This window comes from Pagrus major, chromosome 15 (assembly GCF_040436345.1).
Source record: "Pagrus major chromosome 15, Pma_NU_1.0".
Lineage (NCBI taxonomy): Eukaryota > Metazoa > Chordata > Actinopteri > Spariformes > Sparidae > Pagrus > Pagrus major.
In genome coordinates, this window is record NC_133229.1 from 8,772,507 (window position 1) to 8,788,246 (window position 15,740).

Consider the following 15,740-nt stretch of genomic DNA (forward strand, 5'->3'; position numbering starts at 1 on the left):
ATTTAAACAAGGTGTAAATAACAGCTTTCAAATCAATCTGGGATTACAGGGCTTTGGCAGATTTGGAATACAAGCTGTATGGAGCCATTTAATTATTATTTTTTTTGTTTAAAAACAAGTCCCCATCTGCTTCGGTTGTTCAGGAGAATGCTGTTCCACACTGTTTTGCTGTGAAGCTCCAGAAATGTTTTGTGGACTACAAAAGTTCACCTGTCTTTCATCGACATGGGTCTGAGTAGATAATGACTGAATTTTCATTTTTGGGTGAACCTATCCTAAAATAAACATCCATGGCTCTTTGAGGCTGTGGTTCGGTCAGCTAACATCTGCATGCTAACATGCTCCCAATGACAATGCTAACATGGTGATGTTTAATGTTTACCATGTTCACCATCTTAGTTTAGCATGATACCGTTTTCTAATTTGCACAAAGTGCGGTTGAGGCTGATGGCAATCTCTAGTTTTGTAGGTATTTTGGTTATGAACCAGTTTGTCAAACAGTAATTGAATTAAAATTTTGACCTCATGATGGCACTAAAGGAGAAGCCATTACAAATCATCCCGAGGGGGACATGAATGTCCAAGCCAGAGTTCACGGCAATCCATCCATTTGACATTTGTTGACACAGTTCAGTCTGAACCAAAGTGGCGAACTGACCGACTGACAGATAAACTGACATTGCCGCACAAAAGCCATGCCACTAGCATGGCTAAAAATAGAACATAAGGGCATCTTTTAATGACAGCGCTTTCTTGAACTCCATCTCACAGCGACTTAAATAGAAAAAAATCCTCACACATAGCATCTCACCTCGGCATCATTCCTCCGCAGCCACAGGATTCACTTTCCTTTACTCTTCTCTCAGACTGATTGTCTTGCAAGTGGATAATATTTCTCTCTCTCTTTGTCTCAGATGCATGTCTTCAGAGGGCTGGGGATGGACACTTTGATGCTGGGGGCTGCTGACACTCAAGTCCTGGTGAGATGTCCTTAAGTGGCAACACGAGCCAGTCTTCTCCGTTGACGACAGCTCTGCCGCTGCCCTTCAACAGCTCCACCTCTACACATTCCCTAACATTGGAGGAGGGAAGAACCAGCCATGAGTCTGTGCAGGAGTGGCTGGGGAATAAGACCCAGCTCCTGTCAGACCTCGCTGTTCTGGGGCATAATGATCAGTGCCATATGTCTCCTGTCCTCACAGGGTTCCTTGTAGTGTGGTACAGCATTACAATGTTGCTGGGGCTGCTGGGGAACATTGGCCTCATCTGCATCATTGCCCGTTGCAGAGAAAAAGTCAATGTCACCAGCATTTTCATCTGCAACCTGTCATTCTCTGACATCCTCGTGTGTGTCTTCTGCCTCCCCTTCACTGTCATATACACGCTGATGGACCATTGGGTGTTCGGGTCGCTGTTATGCCGGCTGGTGCCGTTCATCCAGTGTATGTCTGTGACCGTGTCTGTGCTATCTCTGGTGTTCATCGCTCTGGAAAGACATCAGCTCATTATTAATCCATCTGGGTGGAAACCGAGCATTCTTCAGGCCTATAGCGCACTTGTTCTCATTTGGATTCTGGCCTGCTTCACCTCCTCACCTTTCTTAGCCTTTCAGCTCCTCACAAATGAGCCCTATACTAATGTCATGCCAATCCTGCCCACTCCACTCTATCACCAAGCTTCTCCTCAGGCCTATCTCAATGCATCTCCACCTCAACCTGTTTCCTACACATTAAAAAATGCATCTGTGCTGCCAAATACACACCGCAACCTCTTTTCTTATAACCCCGCCTCTCCACATATGGTGGCCTGTCTGGAGCACTGGCCATCCCAGCAGCAAAGGCTCGCTTACACCACATGGCTCCTGCTCTTCCAGTACTGTGGTCCACTGACGTTGGTCCTGCTCTGTTATGTTCGAGTTTTTATCCGCCTTCGCCACCGCAAAGACATGCTTGACCGCACCAGGACCCCAGAGAGTCAGCGCATGACCCACAGCCGCCGCATCAACATCATGCTGGTCGCCCTCATCACGGCCTTTGCGCTCTGCTGGCTGCCGCTCACCATCTTCAACGTGGTGTCAGACTGGAACCAGGAGGCTCTGCCCATCTGCCACCACAACCTGCTGTTCTCCCTCTGCCACCTGCTGGCCATGTCCTCCACCTGCATCAACCCTATCATCTACGGCTTCCTCAACTCCAACTTCCGGCAAGAGGTGAGAGAGGTGCTCCTGCACTGCCGCTGCAGCCCAGTAGAAGAAGAGTGTGAGCGTTTCCCCATGTCCACCGTGCACATGGAAGTGTCCCGCACCTCAGCGCCTCTGAACTGCAGGAGCAACTCTGTCTGACTCTGATGTTAGAAGTCAAACTGATGTCATCACATACTGTAAAGTTGTACAGGTGGAGGACTTACTTCTGTTTATGGCTGTACGACAGTTTAAAGTAAAGTGTGAAGTACAATGTTGGTTTATCTTTTTCTGAAGTAGCTCTGAATTATAAAAGGAGTGTGTTGATGTTAAAAAAGTTTGAAAAGAAAGAAGAAAGAAAATAATGTGCCATTTTAGACTAATCTGTTGCTGTGTCCCAATTAGATACTTCATATTAATTGTATACAGCATGTAGTATACTATCCATTACAGCAGGCCTATTCAACTATATTTTAGAAGGTCAAAACAAGTGAGTGCCAAGGGGCCTGTAAAGCTAGAAATATTAGGCCTAAATCTGTTACAACAACACACTTTTTATTTTTTCTCTGCTTTATTAGTTCTCAAAATGGAAAAGGGATGGTTATAGCCTACAAAAGTGCAGGAAGAAAATGCACCTTAGAAGCAGGTTGTCAGTTTGACTCTCCTAAATTCCTCTTGCATAAACAGCCTGGGTTAAAGCTTTTTAATGAAATAAGAGTACTTCTGTGCTTGGCAACAGACATAACTAACGCATTGGCCAATTAGCCTACTAATAAATTGTGCCAGCATGATGTTGTTAAATGGGCTGCCAGTTGTATAGCTCTGCATTACATATATTGCCTTCATGCAGCAAGTATACAAGAAATTAACATATTTTACCATTTTACACTTACAGTGCTCTTTTGGATGTCAATTAAACCGGGACTTTACAGAGATACTGCCAATTAATGTTGTTGAAAATTTAACACAAAGCAAAATGTTTTTCCAAATATTTTATACAAAGTATTGAAGCCATACTCTCGATGCAAGCTGCATATTGTGACACTGAATTAACCACTGGAGAAACACAACAAATGCAGATGCCTTCATACATGGCAGGAGGGGTCACTGGGCAGGCTTTATTCATGGAAGACTTTTTGACTTGTTGTGGTAGGAAAAGCACAGGTATTACAAATAACATTAATAGTGGATATAAAGTGTCATCAAATCATGACAGTGTGACAAGGGAGCCAGCATACAAAATGCCAGGACCATAAAAAATGAAGCTGCTAAATGGAATTCAGCCATCATTTCTCTAATTATTTACACCTGTGCTTTTCTGATTGTGACATGTCAAAACATCCTCGGTGAAATACAAAACAGATGCGGTGGCCCTCACAGTCACCAGATCTCACTGAACAGCTATGGCAGATTTTGGACCAAAGTGTTTGGCAGAACTTCCATCAAAACACCAACTGGAGGAATATCTTTCAGAATAAAGGTATTTATTTCCACAGTAGAGTTTCAGAGACTTGATGACATTGATGCTGTTTTTTAAGGCTTGTGGTGGACCAACAAACTACTAAGAGACTTTTCCACATGTGGGTCTTTCATTTAGTTTGTGATGGAACTGTACTGTATGTTGTACTGAAAAGTAACACAGGTGGATTTTGTGATAATCTAGACAGACATGTTTTACATTTTTTTTTATAAATGTTGTGCGTTTGTTGTATTTCTTACATTTTTACGTTACTTCTTTTGTATTGATGGAAGTTTTGCTGTGAAATCGGTGTGTGAGAAAATCGCAAGGTGTATTTTGTTTTGTGATTAATGTGACTAGTAACGATAACAGTTTATCACATTGTTGATTTTTAAATTAGCTTTGGATAAGTTTAATAAATATATAAATAACATCAATTGTGTTTACACATGGCTTTTATGGATATTCAGATGTATATTCAAAAGTTTTAGTTTGACAGGGAGGGATGGCTATGGCGATGCACCAAGTTCTCAAATATCATCCAAGACAGCGAAAACCTTTATGCACGTTGTTTACCTACTACTGTCTGTGTGAGACTGTAGGATGATGAAGACAAACTAGACAGACTAATCAAACTAGTACAAAGAGAAGCTTGATTTGTTTTTAAACTGCTTCCTTAAATGCCTTATTCTCTTTTCTGTATTAGACATTATAAGACAAATTGCTCCCTTTGAAGCATGGAAAAAAACAGACAGTGAGACAAATTAAAATCAATAAATGCTTTAGACTGTACTATATGAAGTTTGTCTCCCCCCAAAAAATCAAACTTGTAAAGACTGCCAAACGCATATTGCATATTAAATAGGCTATGGTTTGACTCATCTGAGGCAGTCTCTGTCTGTAATGACAATGTGTTGTCTAAAGAAGTAGGACGAAAACATACACTTTTTAAATATTTTACCAGTGAACACCAGGCTGTGTTCGATTAATAACTTGTAGTCTTTTAAACATGAATTTGCACCATTAAAAAACTGAAAAGGTCACCTTGATCTGTCAGCATGGTCCCATGTTCAGTAAGTTCAACTTCAGTCCTGACAGCCGTGTCTGCTTGAAGCCTGGGAAGACGTTTTAATTTGTTTACCATTCGGTTTAAATACGTGACAGACTTAAAGAAGGTTGCTGAACATGAAAAATAGGCTGCACACCATTTTTCGTTTGGCCAGAATCCAACACACATCATAAAATCTTTAATTTGTCACGTTGGACCTATAATGAGCAATATTTCCATCACTTTACCGTAAATTAAGAGGTTTTTTTAAAGAGTTACGTGCTATTCCGTCAAGAAGAGACAGAAAAGTTTGAATAATACCTCTGAAAGATGAATTCATTCGCAGAAAGGCGACGTCTAAATTAATGCACACTTATTAGGGACCTTCGAAGGGACGATACCACGTTCCCTTGTTGCGCTTCTGGGTTGGAGGTGACGCATCTGATCTATCAGCCAATGATGGGCGACTGTCCCAGAATGCATTGCATCACAAACTGCACGCGCGAACCTATGAACATTGTAGTTAAGTATTGTTGGAAACTGCGCAATTTACACCTCACATCTGCATAAAGTAAGTGCAAGACAATTGCTAAATTACTGGTTTCTATTTGCATTCATGCTCTTCTACTGCCAACAGTCAAAACATGTCTAAATGCCAATGTCAGCACATTACGGAAGTATTTACCCAAGTTAGCCACACCAGCACAATGCTAAGGACCCCCAGGTCAGTTAGCTCGCTAATAAAGTAGCGATCGTAGCGTAACTAACGGTGAAATTGCGTCAACATTAGCGTAATTAGCTTGTTGATATGTATTGGTTGATGAGAGTTGACGTCTCTGTTGTTTTATATTGTATGTTACACGGTCACTAAAACTACGTACAACGTTATGGTAACCATATGTGCGATAACATTACTCATTTCACGATTGACGGAGCTATGAGGGTTCAGTTAGCTAGCTAACGTTAACACTAGACAATAACGAAGTAATGTGTTTTGAAATTGCAGTTAAAGGGTGGTAGACACATTGTATGGACCCTGAAGAGGAAAAAAACAAAACAATGTCAGATTTTCAGAAGCTAGTCAGTTTCCAGTTCTGTGGCATTACAGGCTGAAACATGTAGCTGCACAGCTTTGGATCAGAGGCCTGTGTCTTCACTTATTTTGAAAGGAATTGTGAAATCCCTGTAAATGATTGGTTGGCACAGCTTCTCAGAGTTGTCGAGCTGCTTGTTTATCTCAATCTTACCTATTCATACTATGAGGGTCTTGGCAAAATATTAGTTTTATTATTTATGCCTGATAATCACACAATGTCAGTAGTATTAGGACATCGCTTTGGGCAGATTAAATGATTATTCAGTCAGTTCACTTACCATCTTTTGAATTGAAAAGTAGCTCTGAGTTGCAGCCCTAATCTTGTCACTGATTTACTGTCATGTGTTGTTTGTTGTGATTGACAAGCAAGTGGTATCATATCTTGCGCTATCAAATAGCTGTCACAGTGAGAAAAAATCCTGTGGATTGTGAAAGCTGTCCTTCCATGCCATGTGAGAAAGCATCTTTGTTGGATTTGTAGGTGAATCTTGAAGCTAAAGAGGCCAGTGATGAGCACAACTAACAACAGTTCAGTCCTTAAAGGTACTGTACATCACCTAGTTATACTGCAGTTAATCAATGCTAAACTTTCAGACTTATGGTTTATGACCTCTTTTCAATGTGTCCACAGATGTTGTTGCCTATGTTGATGTGTGGTCATCAGACAAAACAGCAAACTATTCAAAACCATTTGTTCAGCAGCTGCAGGAAATGGGAGCTCAGGTGAGACCACAGTACACATAAATACATTTCACGATATTGTACACCAGTTACTGTATTTACAGACTGTCTGTGTGTATACTTTACAAAACCTAAATGCTTTTTCTTTTCCAGGTTTCAAAAACATTCAATAAACAAGTCACACATGTTATCTTTAACAATGGTCATCCGGCTACATGGAGGAAAGCCAAGAAAAGTAATGTGAAGCTTGTCTCTGTTCTGTGGGTAGGCAGGTGAGGAAAAACACTGCGAGTTGTGCTCTTTTATTTTTTTTACTTCAATAGTTCTATCATATTCTGATTACATTGTTATAAAATTGACATAATGTTGTTGTTGTGGGGTGTCCAGATGTTATGATGATGGTGTGTGTGTCGATGAAGATTTGTATCCAGCCATAGATGAAACCAACCCAGTAATGAAGAACAAAAAAGTGAGTCCAGTCAGATTTACATGAAATGTTTAAGTTGATGTCGCAGTTTAAACTGTCATTGTAAATCAGTTTTGGGCTCCTGTTTTTCAAGCCATATATTGTGCTGATTTTGGGTCACAGCCCTCAGTCTGTTCTAAACATGATCAGAATCTGTAAATGAGGTGTCAAGTGGTCCTATTTTAAATGTATACACATCTTAAATTCCAAAAACGGACCTTAAAGATCGTTACAGTATGTGAGAATTGAATGTATGAGCTTGTGATTTCAACTTAAACATCACGGGGCTGTAAAACCAGAAGTTTCGATACAAGAGCTAATGCATACCTCTATTCTGTTCTAGTCATACTGACCCGCAGAGAAAAATCCACATGAATCCTAGAACCTGTGCAAAAATCTTTGTTAACTCAAACTATCCCCACTTGATGTGTCAAAGAATTGGCCCTAATGAAGTCTATAATATTTGAATGATTCAGGGCACTTACTCAGAACTTTCTGGCATCATGTTACAGTTTGTCCATTGTTCAGCTTTTCTAAGCAAACTGGGCTGTAATCGAAGTGATTTTTGACCCTGAAAATGCTTAAATTGCATTATATACTTCCTATTTAACATATTTTTTGTATTTGATTCACATAGCATCGTTGCATGCAGCCAAAAGATTCTCCAGAGAGGACACCCGAAAATGACAGACGCATGAAGAAAAAATTAGACAAGATGATGAAAAACTTGGTGCCAAAGCAACCTCTAGGTAAGAGATTATTGCACCTTTTAGAAACTTCTACAAACTAATGGATACAGCTCTTGATTTCACAATTATTGTTATCCACAGTTACAGACGTGTCGCCCATCATTATTGATGAGGAGAACGGAATAGTCTATAGCCCTGGGTTGAAAAGATCAGATTACATGGCACAGCGTTTGAAAGACATGAAAGAGAAACGGAAAAACCTCTCACCCACAGGTATGTGCAGCAGATTCACAAGCTGATGAACTGAAAAGGTCTTCAGAATATTTCACACTTTTGAATCACCAAAAACTCACAAACATGTCACTGTCTTTCAGCTTCACAAATGGTTGAATCCTGCTCCCCCACCGGGCTGAAACCTTCCCTTGGGAGCACACCAACTGTCCTGAAATTAATGTGTAAGAAATTATGGTGTGATCTTCTTGTTATTGAGCTGGCAGGTGATGCAACAAGAAGAAGCCAGATGAACCCACGTGTTAAAATCCAAGATGGCAATTGTATTTTTCCTTAAAGCTTTGGCATCAGCCTACTTACTTGTTTTTGCTCAAACTCAAAAGGAGCTGTATTTTTGAAAACGGTAAAAAAAAAAATAATAATAATAAAAATTAAAAACACTGCTAATTAGAGATAAAAAAAATCCTAGCGTTATACATAGTAGGCAAAAAGCTAAAGTGAACTGTGTCCTTTATTTGTTTGACTTTGTTTTTCTCTAATATGTATGTTGTTTGGTGTCTGTACTCCTGTGTCCAGCAGAAAAAGAGCAACATTTGCACCCCACTGGAGTCTACTGAATGTGCAGTAATTACTCATGTTTTGCCTTAATTTGCTCTGACAGCTCCTAGGAAAAATAGCACATAACATTACATTCATCTGGCAGATGCTTTTGTCCTAAGCGTCTTAAAACAAATGCATTAAAACCAAGCAAGAGCTACTTGTCTGCTGTGATTAGGAGTGTATCCCCTTTTTTTAAACAAATAACTCTTAGCATGTTCAGTAGTTCTAGTTATTTAAATCAGAGCTATAGTTGCAATGTTTCCAAGTTCCCTCACTCTCCGACTTTGTCAATGGTGTGGGAACCCTTTCTCCGAGAGTAGCACAAGCTCAGTGTCGTTCTTGTTGAGCTTTAGGTGGTGCCTTGACACCCACTCTCAAGATGTCAGCAGCAATGTGTGGCTCTACCTGAGACTCAGATGGGGAGAATGGCAAGAATAGCTGGGTGTCAACAGCATTGCAGTTGTAGGAGAAGCCATCCAAGTGTATGATTGCATCAAGGTTCCTTGTGCTTGGCCTTGCTATATAAGCAGCTCTTTTCATCAGCCTCTAGTTAACTCTCGGTAATGTGAGGTGATTCGTTTGAAAATTAGATTGTGGATGCCTTCAAGATCTATCATGTTTTAAAATCGTCAGATCGCCCACTCCTATAGAGCCATTGCAAATCCAGCTAAAAACGCTGACAAACAAAATAATTTACAGAAAGTCGATTAGTCTATAAGATGCATAAAACTAATTAAATTGTTTTTCTTGATATAGATGACCAGTCAGATGATGATTCCAGTGCTTCTGCTGCTGAACCAGCATACTCGCCTGATAAGGAAGAAGGGAGAATACACCATGTTGTTACTGACCACAGCCATCTTGAACAACGCCACAAGAGAGCCACTGAGAAGCCCTGGCTGTCACCCTGCCTTGATGTGCCAAAACAGATTAAAAGTCCTCTGATTTGTCCGGACTTCTCTGACAAAGAGGATGAAAAAGGGAATAGACAAAAAAAGTCGAGAAGGACTTCAGTGAGAAAAAAGCCAGAGAAACAAAAATCTGTAGATTTATTAGAAATTCCTTGTCAGGATAGGAAATCTGACGGCAGCAAGAACTTTAAAAAGGAAAAAAGGCTATCACAGATAAAATCATCAAGCCTATCGCCCAACAAATCTGAAAAGGGAACTGGAAAAATTAAAGCTGCTAAATCCTTTACAGAGACTAAGACTAATGTTGTCCCTGAGACTGTGAACTCTTCTAGCTGCTGCTCATCACCAGCAAAGTTAGCTGTTGCTGCAGTTGAACTGTCAAAAGTAGCTTCTGCTCCATCACAGAAAATGGAACGGAAAACACCCAAACAAGCCAGACTGTCACTTTCTACCTTGGTACGATCTTTCACTCTATCGGGTGACTCTAAAACTGTTGCCTCAGGTTCCACCGGAGATGATGATGTGTTTGAAGACTATTTCTCCCCAGCTAACTGTCAACGGAAATCAAACAGAGCTCCTTTGCCAAATCTTCCAGTGCAGAGAGACATTCAGGTTCCTTTTGAGTTGGGCTCTGTCCAAAAGGAGAGAAAACAGAGAAGAAGTGAAAGCATTGGATGTGAAACTAACAGTAAAAAGAAGAGGAAACTGGAGGAAACTCAGACAGGCAAAAGTCCTGATCAGCAGTCTGATGCAGGCAGTGAGCCTCAAAGTCATCCACAACAGGATGTTAAAGAATCTCATAATAGCTCAAGTGCTAATGTAACACTTGTGGCTAAAAGACGAAGACAAAGCACCTTGCCCTTTACAAGCGCAGGTACAACAAGTGATGCAGTAAAAAAGAGGAGAGTATCTACATCAGTACAATCAACAATGTTAACGGATAACACGGTACCGGAGCTACAGAAAAACTCTGATGTCAATGTCCGTTCTCATACCTTGGAAAGTGAGTAGCAAAGCATATAATGGACCCAACACTTTTTTTTTTTCTTTATTTGTCTTCATCATTATGAACTGAACAAAACAAAATCTAACTAATGGTGTTTGAACTCTCACAATGGTAGAGGTCTGTGTGTGTTTGTGTGTATATGTGTGTGTTATCCCTGGATTATGTGTGTGGTTTTTGGAACATAATTATTGTTTCAGGGAATTTGTGGATTAATTCCCTCCAGCTAGTTTTCTAACAGTGAATTTTAATATTTGGATGTCACATTTTAACAAGAAAAATAAAGAAATTATTTCAACATTAGTCAATGAGGCCTTTTTAAATGTTTACATTTGTAATATTATGTGTGTCTGTTTGGCTTTTAAAGGCCTAAATCTTAATTTAGATCACGAATATGAGCTACACATACACATGTGCAGCATGTGAAGATTAAGATGTATCAGTGTGTTTCCTCTGGTTTCTGGTTTTCTACCACAATACAAAGACATTTAAGTTAGTTGAATTAGAAGCTCTGTTTGCCTGTAGATGTCCATTTGTTTGGCAGTATGTGACTGGCCACCTGTCCAGGGGTGTATCATACATCTCGCTCAATGCATGCTGAGGCCTGCTGACCCCCGAGACCCTGAACAGGATAAGAAGATGTGAAAGTGGACAGAGTTATAGAAGACAATCTGTAATTAATATGTTCATTTGATTATAATTTAATGAATCTAACTTTAATGTTAGTAGCAATGTTTTGAATTTTGGTGGTAATGAGGACTTCATGACATTCAGATAACTGATTGTACCGTTCATTGATTCTATTTTCTGACATATTTGAAGCTAAGTAAATTTAATAGTTTAACAATGTTTGAAACCTGATATGATTTGAGTCTACATCTATGCGTAATTCTTTTTAAATATTTAATTTAATCTAACTTGTTGAAGTGAATAGTCTGTTATCCAACTCTGTCTTGTAATAGTGAGGTGATAACTGGTTTAAAATTGTTGGTAATTTACAATTTCATGATCTAGTTTTCAGCTAGATGTAAATGAAACAGGGCAGAGATGAATAAATATGAATGCACACCCACTTGCATGCACACAAACACACACACGTTGCCTACTGTATAATTGCCTGATTGACAGCCCCCTGCACTGTTTCAATTGTTTTTCTTGTTTTCAAATGTAGGTAGAGGAAATGAATGTATGGTGGCAGCTGGTTTCACAGAGATCCCCTCTGACGGTGGAGAAAATCCCAACAAGGAAGTCAGCTTGAGTCTTCAGAAAATGATCAACAAAACAAAGGTAACAGACTTACAATGTTTGTTTGAATTGAATTGTATGTTATGTAATTTTGTTAATTCTGTAGTGTAATGTCAGTTAATATGATAAGACTTTTGCACTGAAAAATACATGTTAATGGTGCATTTTCTTTTAGTGTTGTGGGGAATAAATGGGAGTCAAAAACATGATGTAATGAGTGGGAAACATGATTGCTCAGTTTAAATTGAAAATGATCCTGTTTGCTAATTTATATTCTTAGTGTTTTGCTTTGATACCTGCAAAACTGCGTGTAGTATTTCGAGACGAGTCATAATCTGATGACGCTTTATCCTAATTTGTGTGAAATGTTTTGCAAAGCACATTGTTTATCTTACTTCATAACAGAAAAACAGAAAAATCATAACATTGTCACCACTTCTTCTTGTTCTTTACAATGTATGTTTCTTCTAAAACTTTTGCAGCTGCAGAATATGACAAAAACTTGTGACGTTCATGGTTTTCTGTAATATAGGAGGTTTAGGAAGTGAACTGAACATGAGTCGTGTGTCTGTAATTCCTTTTAAAGTATTTCCTCCGTAAGGTCACACACTTCCATAGCTGTAGGCGTTTGACGCATCTAGGCGAGAGCTTGTGTCTGGTCCGGGGGACTTCCTGTGTTTTTGCCTCTGTGATGGTAGCGTACAACTTCCTTGCTTGTGAAATGCACCTGGGCTCTGTTTTCGTTACGCTGGTAACCTCAACAAGCTGAAGCTGCAACAAGCCAAATATGACGTCATGTCCCCTGGGGATCTGTTATGGTTTGACTTTATTGTAGCCTGATCACAGAGATATTGTGGTTGCTCTCAGTTCTGTAAAGATCAGAATAATACATGACTGTCCAAACATAAGGTAAACACAGTCATCCGGTACACGTCACACCTGCATGGCTCACTGATCTTTGAAAGTGCAGATGGTAAACGATGATAAATTTAATTTTGCTTGACTTTGAATGAATCCAGTGCAGTTTCCATTGAGGCTGTTAGAATACAAACAGTGACAGAATTATTTAGGCTCATTTTGTTCATTTTTAGCAGCTTAACAATGCTGAATAATAAATGCAGAGGGGTTGGTTGTTGTTGATGGCCTAGAGGTCTGGGACACACACCATATAATCGATCTTGCTTCAAATGAGCCATTCTTTGCTGTCAGTTACCCTTTAAAAGATACAGTTCTTTTTAAAAAATCATCCTTGCGGGCCAACCAATAACCTCAGTATCCCCCAATGTCTCCCTATTTCAGCTCTTTGTTGCTCGTTCCCAATCACTCTCCTCATTTCTAGTGTTCTCTCTACTTCAGCTCTATAATAAATGCATAAAAGGGCTCCAAAAATTACAAATTTATCTACTCTGCCCATTACTGGAGTCTCGAAGAAATCTGATGAACTTTGGTCTAAACTGAGTGTTTTTCATGCATCATTTGGAGCGTAAGATTCTTTTCAGTCAGAGTCAGAAGAACTTGCTTTCCCTAGGCAGAAGACATGGATAGCATCTCTGTTAAGAAAGATGGCAATGTTGTATGAAAACACAGTTACAATACATATTCCCTATCAACATACACAACAACAACAACCAGATTTCACAAGATTTAGACATTTCATGTGTTTTTGTTTGTGTGATGGGTACATGTTTGGGTTAATTTTAGCCATGATTTTGTTTTGAATTTAAAATCAGTAAAGCCGTCGCACCCTTTTATATAACTTGGTACTGAGTTTCCAATATTTGAGGACACAGGTCTGTGCTGTATCACACAGTCAGCTCTTCAGTTGTGGGTATCTGGCAGCTTCATTCTCTTAACTACTATTTGTAACTCAACGTTTGCAGAGGTTCAGGATCCTCATCACCCTTTGATTTTGTGAATAGTGTTATTTTCAGTGCAGCGTAGCAGCTACCAAGGACAAAAGGACGTAGCCATACAGTGAAGAATTTCCTTCATTTGTGCTGGGGCCACTTGTGCTCAGAGGCCGTGCTGAAGTTCACACCAACTCTTTGTCAGAGGCTCATTATGTGCAGCTCATTCTTCAGCGCCTGTTTTCTTGTGCTGCTGCCAGAACATGTCCACTGTATAAGATAAGCCAAAGTCCCCTTTTGAGGAACCTTCAGAATAGCTGCCCATGTTTTGAGTTGTTTGACTTAGTTTGAAATAAGCTGATTTTTCTGTTCCCCTCTTGGCAGTCATGTAGCGCTGGCAGGAGGTAACCCTGTTGTGGATCATTAACAAACTGGAATATCAAAACAGTTCCCTTTGAAGAAAACTTCTCTCAGAGCAGGCAAGGAGTAGCAGTCATGGGGGGATGTTAACCAACTACGTCACTTCACAACTTGCTTATCAGGGATAATGTGATGTTTGACCGGTGTAAGCCGGGTTGGTGGACTGTTTTGGCACCGCTTTGTTCAACAGGCCTTAACCCCTGACTTCCAGCTGGGTGACCAGATATCAGAGTGTGACAGGAAAGGACTCGGTGGTCCTGTTTGGTCTCAGGTGTTTGTGCTGATGATAGCTTGCTGTATTGGGGTCAAAGTACTAGGCTGGGGGGACCACAGTCGTCAGGTTACAAATTTACAGTTCCGTTTCAGTGGCTCTAAATTGTGTTTTTCACTACTCGTGGCCTTGGTGTTTGATTTCCTCTCTGGTCTCCATGCAGCTATATATCCGGAAGGGTTATTGAAAGTGCACCGTCTGTCTGTCTGGTGAATAATGATCCTTTTACCTGTTAAATGCAGTATCAAAATAAACACAACAAAATAAACATACCATGGATTGAATTTTTGCATTTTCTGATATTCTGTTTTATCCTGGCTACTTTAAGGTGTAGATTTTTTCTACATGGAGTTCACAGGTTTCCTGTTTTCTGTGATTTTTTGCTCCTACAAACAAGTAACAAATAAGGCAAAATCTGTGCTCTATAGCTGCTCCACTAATATGTGTCTGCCAAATGTGTGTATATTGTCTTCTAGTTAAACATATATAACATGTCTGCATTAAAATACATAAAAATGACTAGATTGTTTTTTTTGTCGTTGGGTTTTGTAGATTTATTATCCTAAATGTTTCCAACAATTTTTTAATATCCACAGAAATTTGGGATTTTGTTTAAGGTAGCAGAGCGTATCATGTTGTTTTTTTATGCAATATAAGTTAAACAATACATGATCATTTAAGTAAAGAAGAAGTTGGTTAAGTGTGTTTGTCTTTGTTTCAGGCTATGAGAACACTGGTCATGACAAGCATGCCCACTGAGTAAGTACCTCAAACATTTCTGATGATAAATGTCACCAGATATTAATTTCTTTCAACACTTTAAACGTGTTGGTGGTTAAACTTTTTTTTGTTTGTTTAATAGTTCGTGTTGGATGCTTTCTATTCTGTTCGCCTCTTGTAGGAAGCAGCATATAGTGGGTGAGGTGGTGAAATCACTGGGTGGTTTTTCAATCGCTGACCGAGTTTGTGAAAGCACAACTCATGTGGTGTCTGGGGGTCACCGACGGACTCTCAATATTCTGTTGGGCATAGCTCGAGGCTGCTGGATCCTCTCTTTTGAATGGGTATGTAGTTTGTATATGTCGCAAAGCCGTCATTGACGATGTAATGTTATTTATAATTATTATTTTTTTATTTGTCCCTTGTAGATTCTCTGGTGTTTAGAGCAAAGGCAGTGGATTCCAGAGGAACCATATGAACTTTCAGACCAATTTCCCGCAGCGCAGGTGAGTACCAGCACTAGTTTAGTTGTACTAGTAAAAATGTCCACAACAAGTTCTACCAATATTACACTTCAGTGTAAATTATATTTTTCAATTGCTCAAACAATCAGATATATTGATTTTAATGGCCCTGTCATTTTGAGGAGAGGTTTTATTGGCACTGATTCATATTGAAACAAATTAAAATCATGAATAGTAAGTTAGGTAGTTCGGGCCTTTGCCTATATATGCCTTTCTGAATGTGACAAAAGAAATAAAGAAACTTGTCAATCTAATATATGGATACATATATTTGTTATTTGCACTGTTCGTTGTCTAGTTAGTCCTGGACAAATGCTAAGCTTTTATCCTTTTTTTTTTTTCTTCTTTTT

At 39.5% G+C, this 15,740-nt stretch overlaps 2 protein-coding genes across 2 annotated transcripts in view; both read left to right on the forward strand.

Annotated features, from left to right (window-relative positions):
- Window positions 1–985: 985 nt before the first annotated feature.
- Window positions 986–2,341, forward strand: LOC141009728 (neuropeptide Y receptor type 4-2-like). Its single transcript, XM_073482419.1, has one exon. The coding sequence runs from the start codon at window positions 986–988 to the stop codon at window positions 2,339–2,341; it is 1,356 nt and encodes a 451-aa protein (XP_073338520.1).
- A 2,833-nt stretch (window positions 2,342–5,174) lies between these two features.
- Window positions 5,175–15,740, forward strand: part of mcph1 (microcephalin 1) — a 32,496-nt gene continuing 21,930 nt past the window's right edge. Inside the window, exons 1-13 of the mRNA XM_073481322.1 lie at window positions 5,175–5,257; window positions 6,264–6,325; window positions 6,414–6,505; window positions 6,617–6,735; window positions 6,851–6,932; window positions 7,567–7,678; window positions 7,760–7,891; window positions 7,993–8,073; window positions 9,206–10,363; window positions 11,535–11,650; window positions 14,868–14,905; window positions 15,048–15,210; window positions 15,295–15,372. Coding sequence (XP_073337423.1) covers window positions 6,292–6,325; window positions 6,414–6,505; window positions 6,617–6,735; window positions 6,851–6,932; window positions 7,567–7,678; window positions 7,760–7,891; window positions 7,993–8,073; window positions 9,206–10,363; window positions 11,535–11,650; window positions 14,868–14,905; window positions 15,048–15,210; window positions 15,295–15,372 — 2,205 coding nt within the window. The 5' untranslated portion in view covers window positions 5,175–5,257; window positions 6,264–6,291. The remainder of the gene's footprint in view (window positions 5,258–6,263; window positions 6,326–6,413; window positions 6,506–6,616; window positions 6,736–6,850; window positions 6,933–7,566; window positions 7,679–7,759; window positions 7,892–7,992; window positions 8,074–9,205; window positions 10,364–11,534; window positions 11,651–14,867; window positions 14,906–15,047; window positions 15,211–15,294; window positions 15,373–15,740) is intronic.

Excerpts from the sequence above, each read along its gene's own strand:
- LOC141009728 (XM_073482419.1), top strand. The coding sequence starts at position 986 with ATGTCCTTAAGTGGCAACACGAGCCAGTCTTCTCCGTTGACGACAGCT.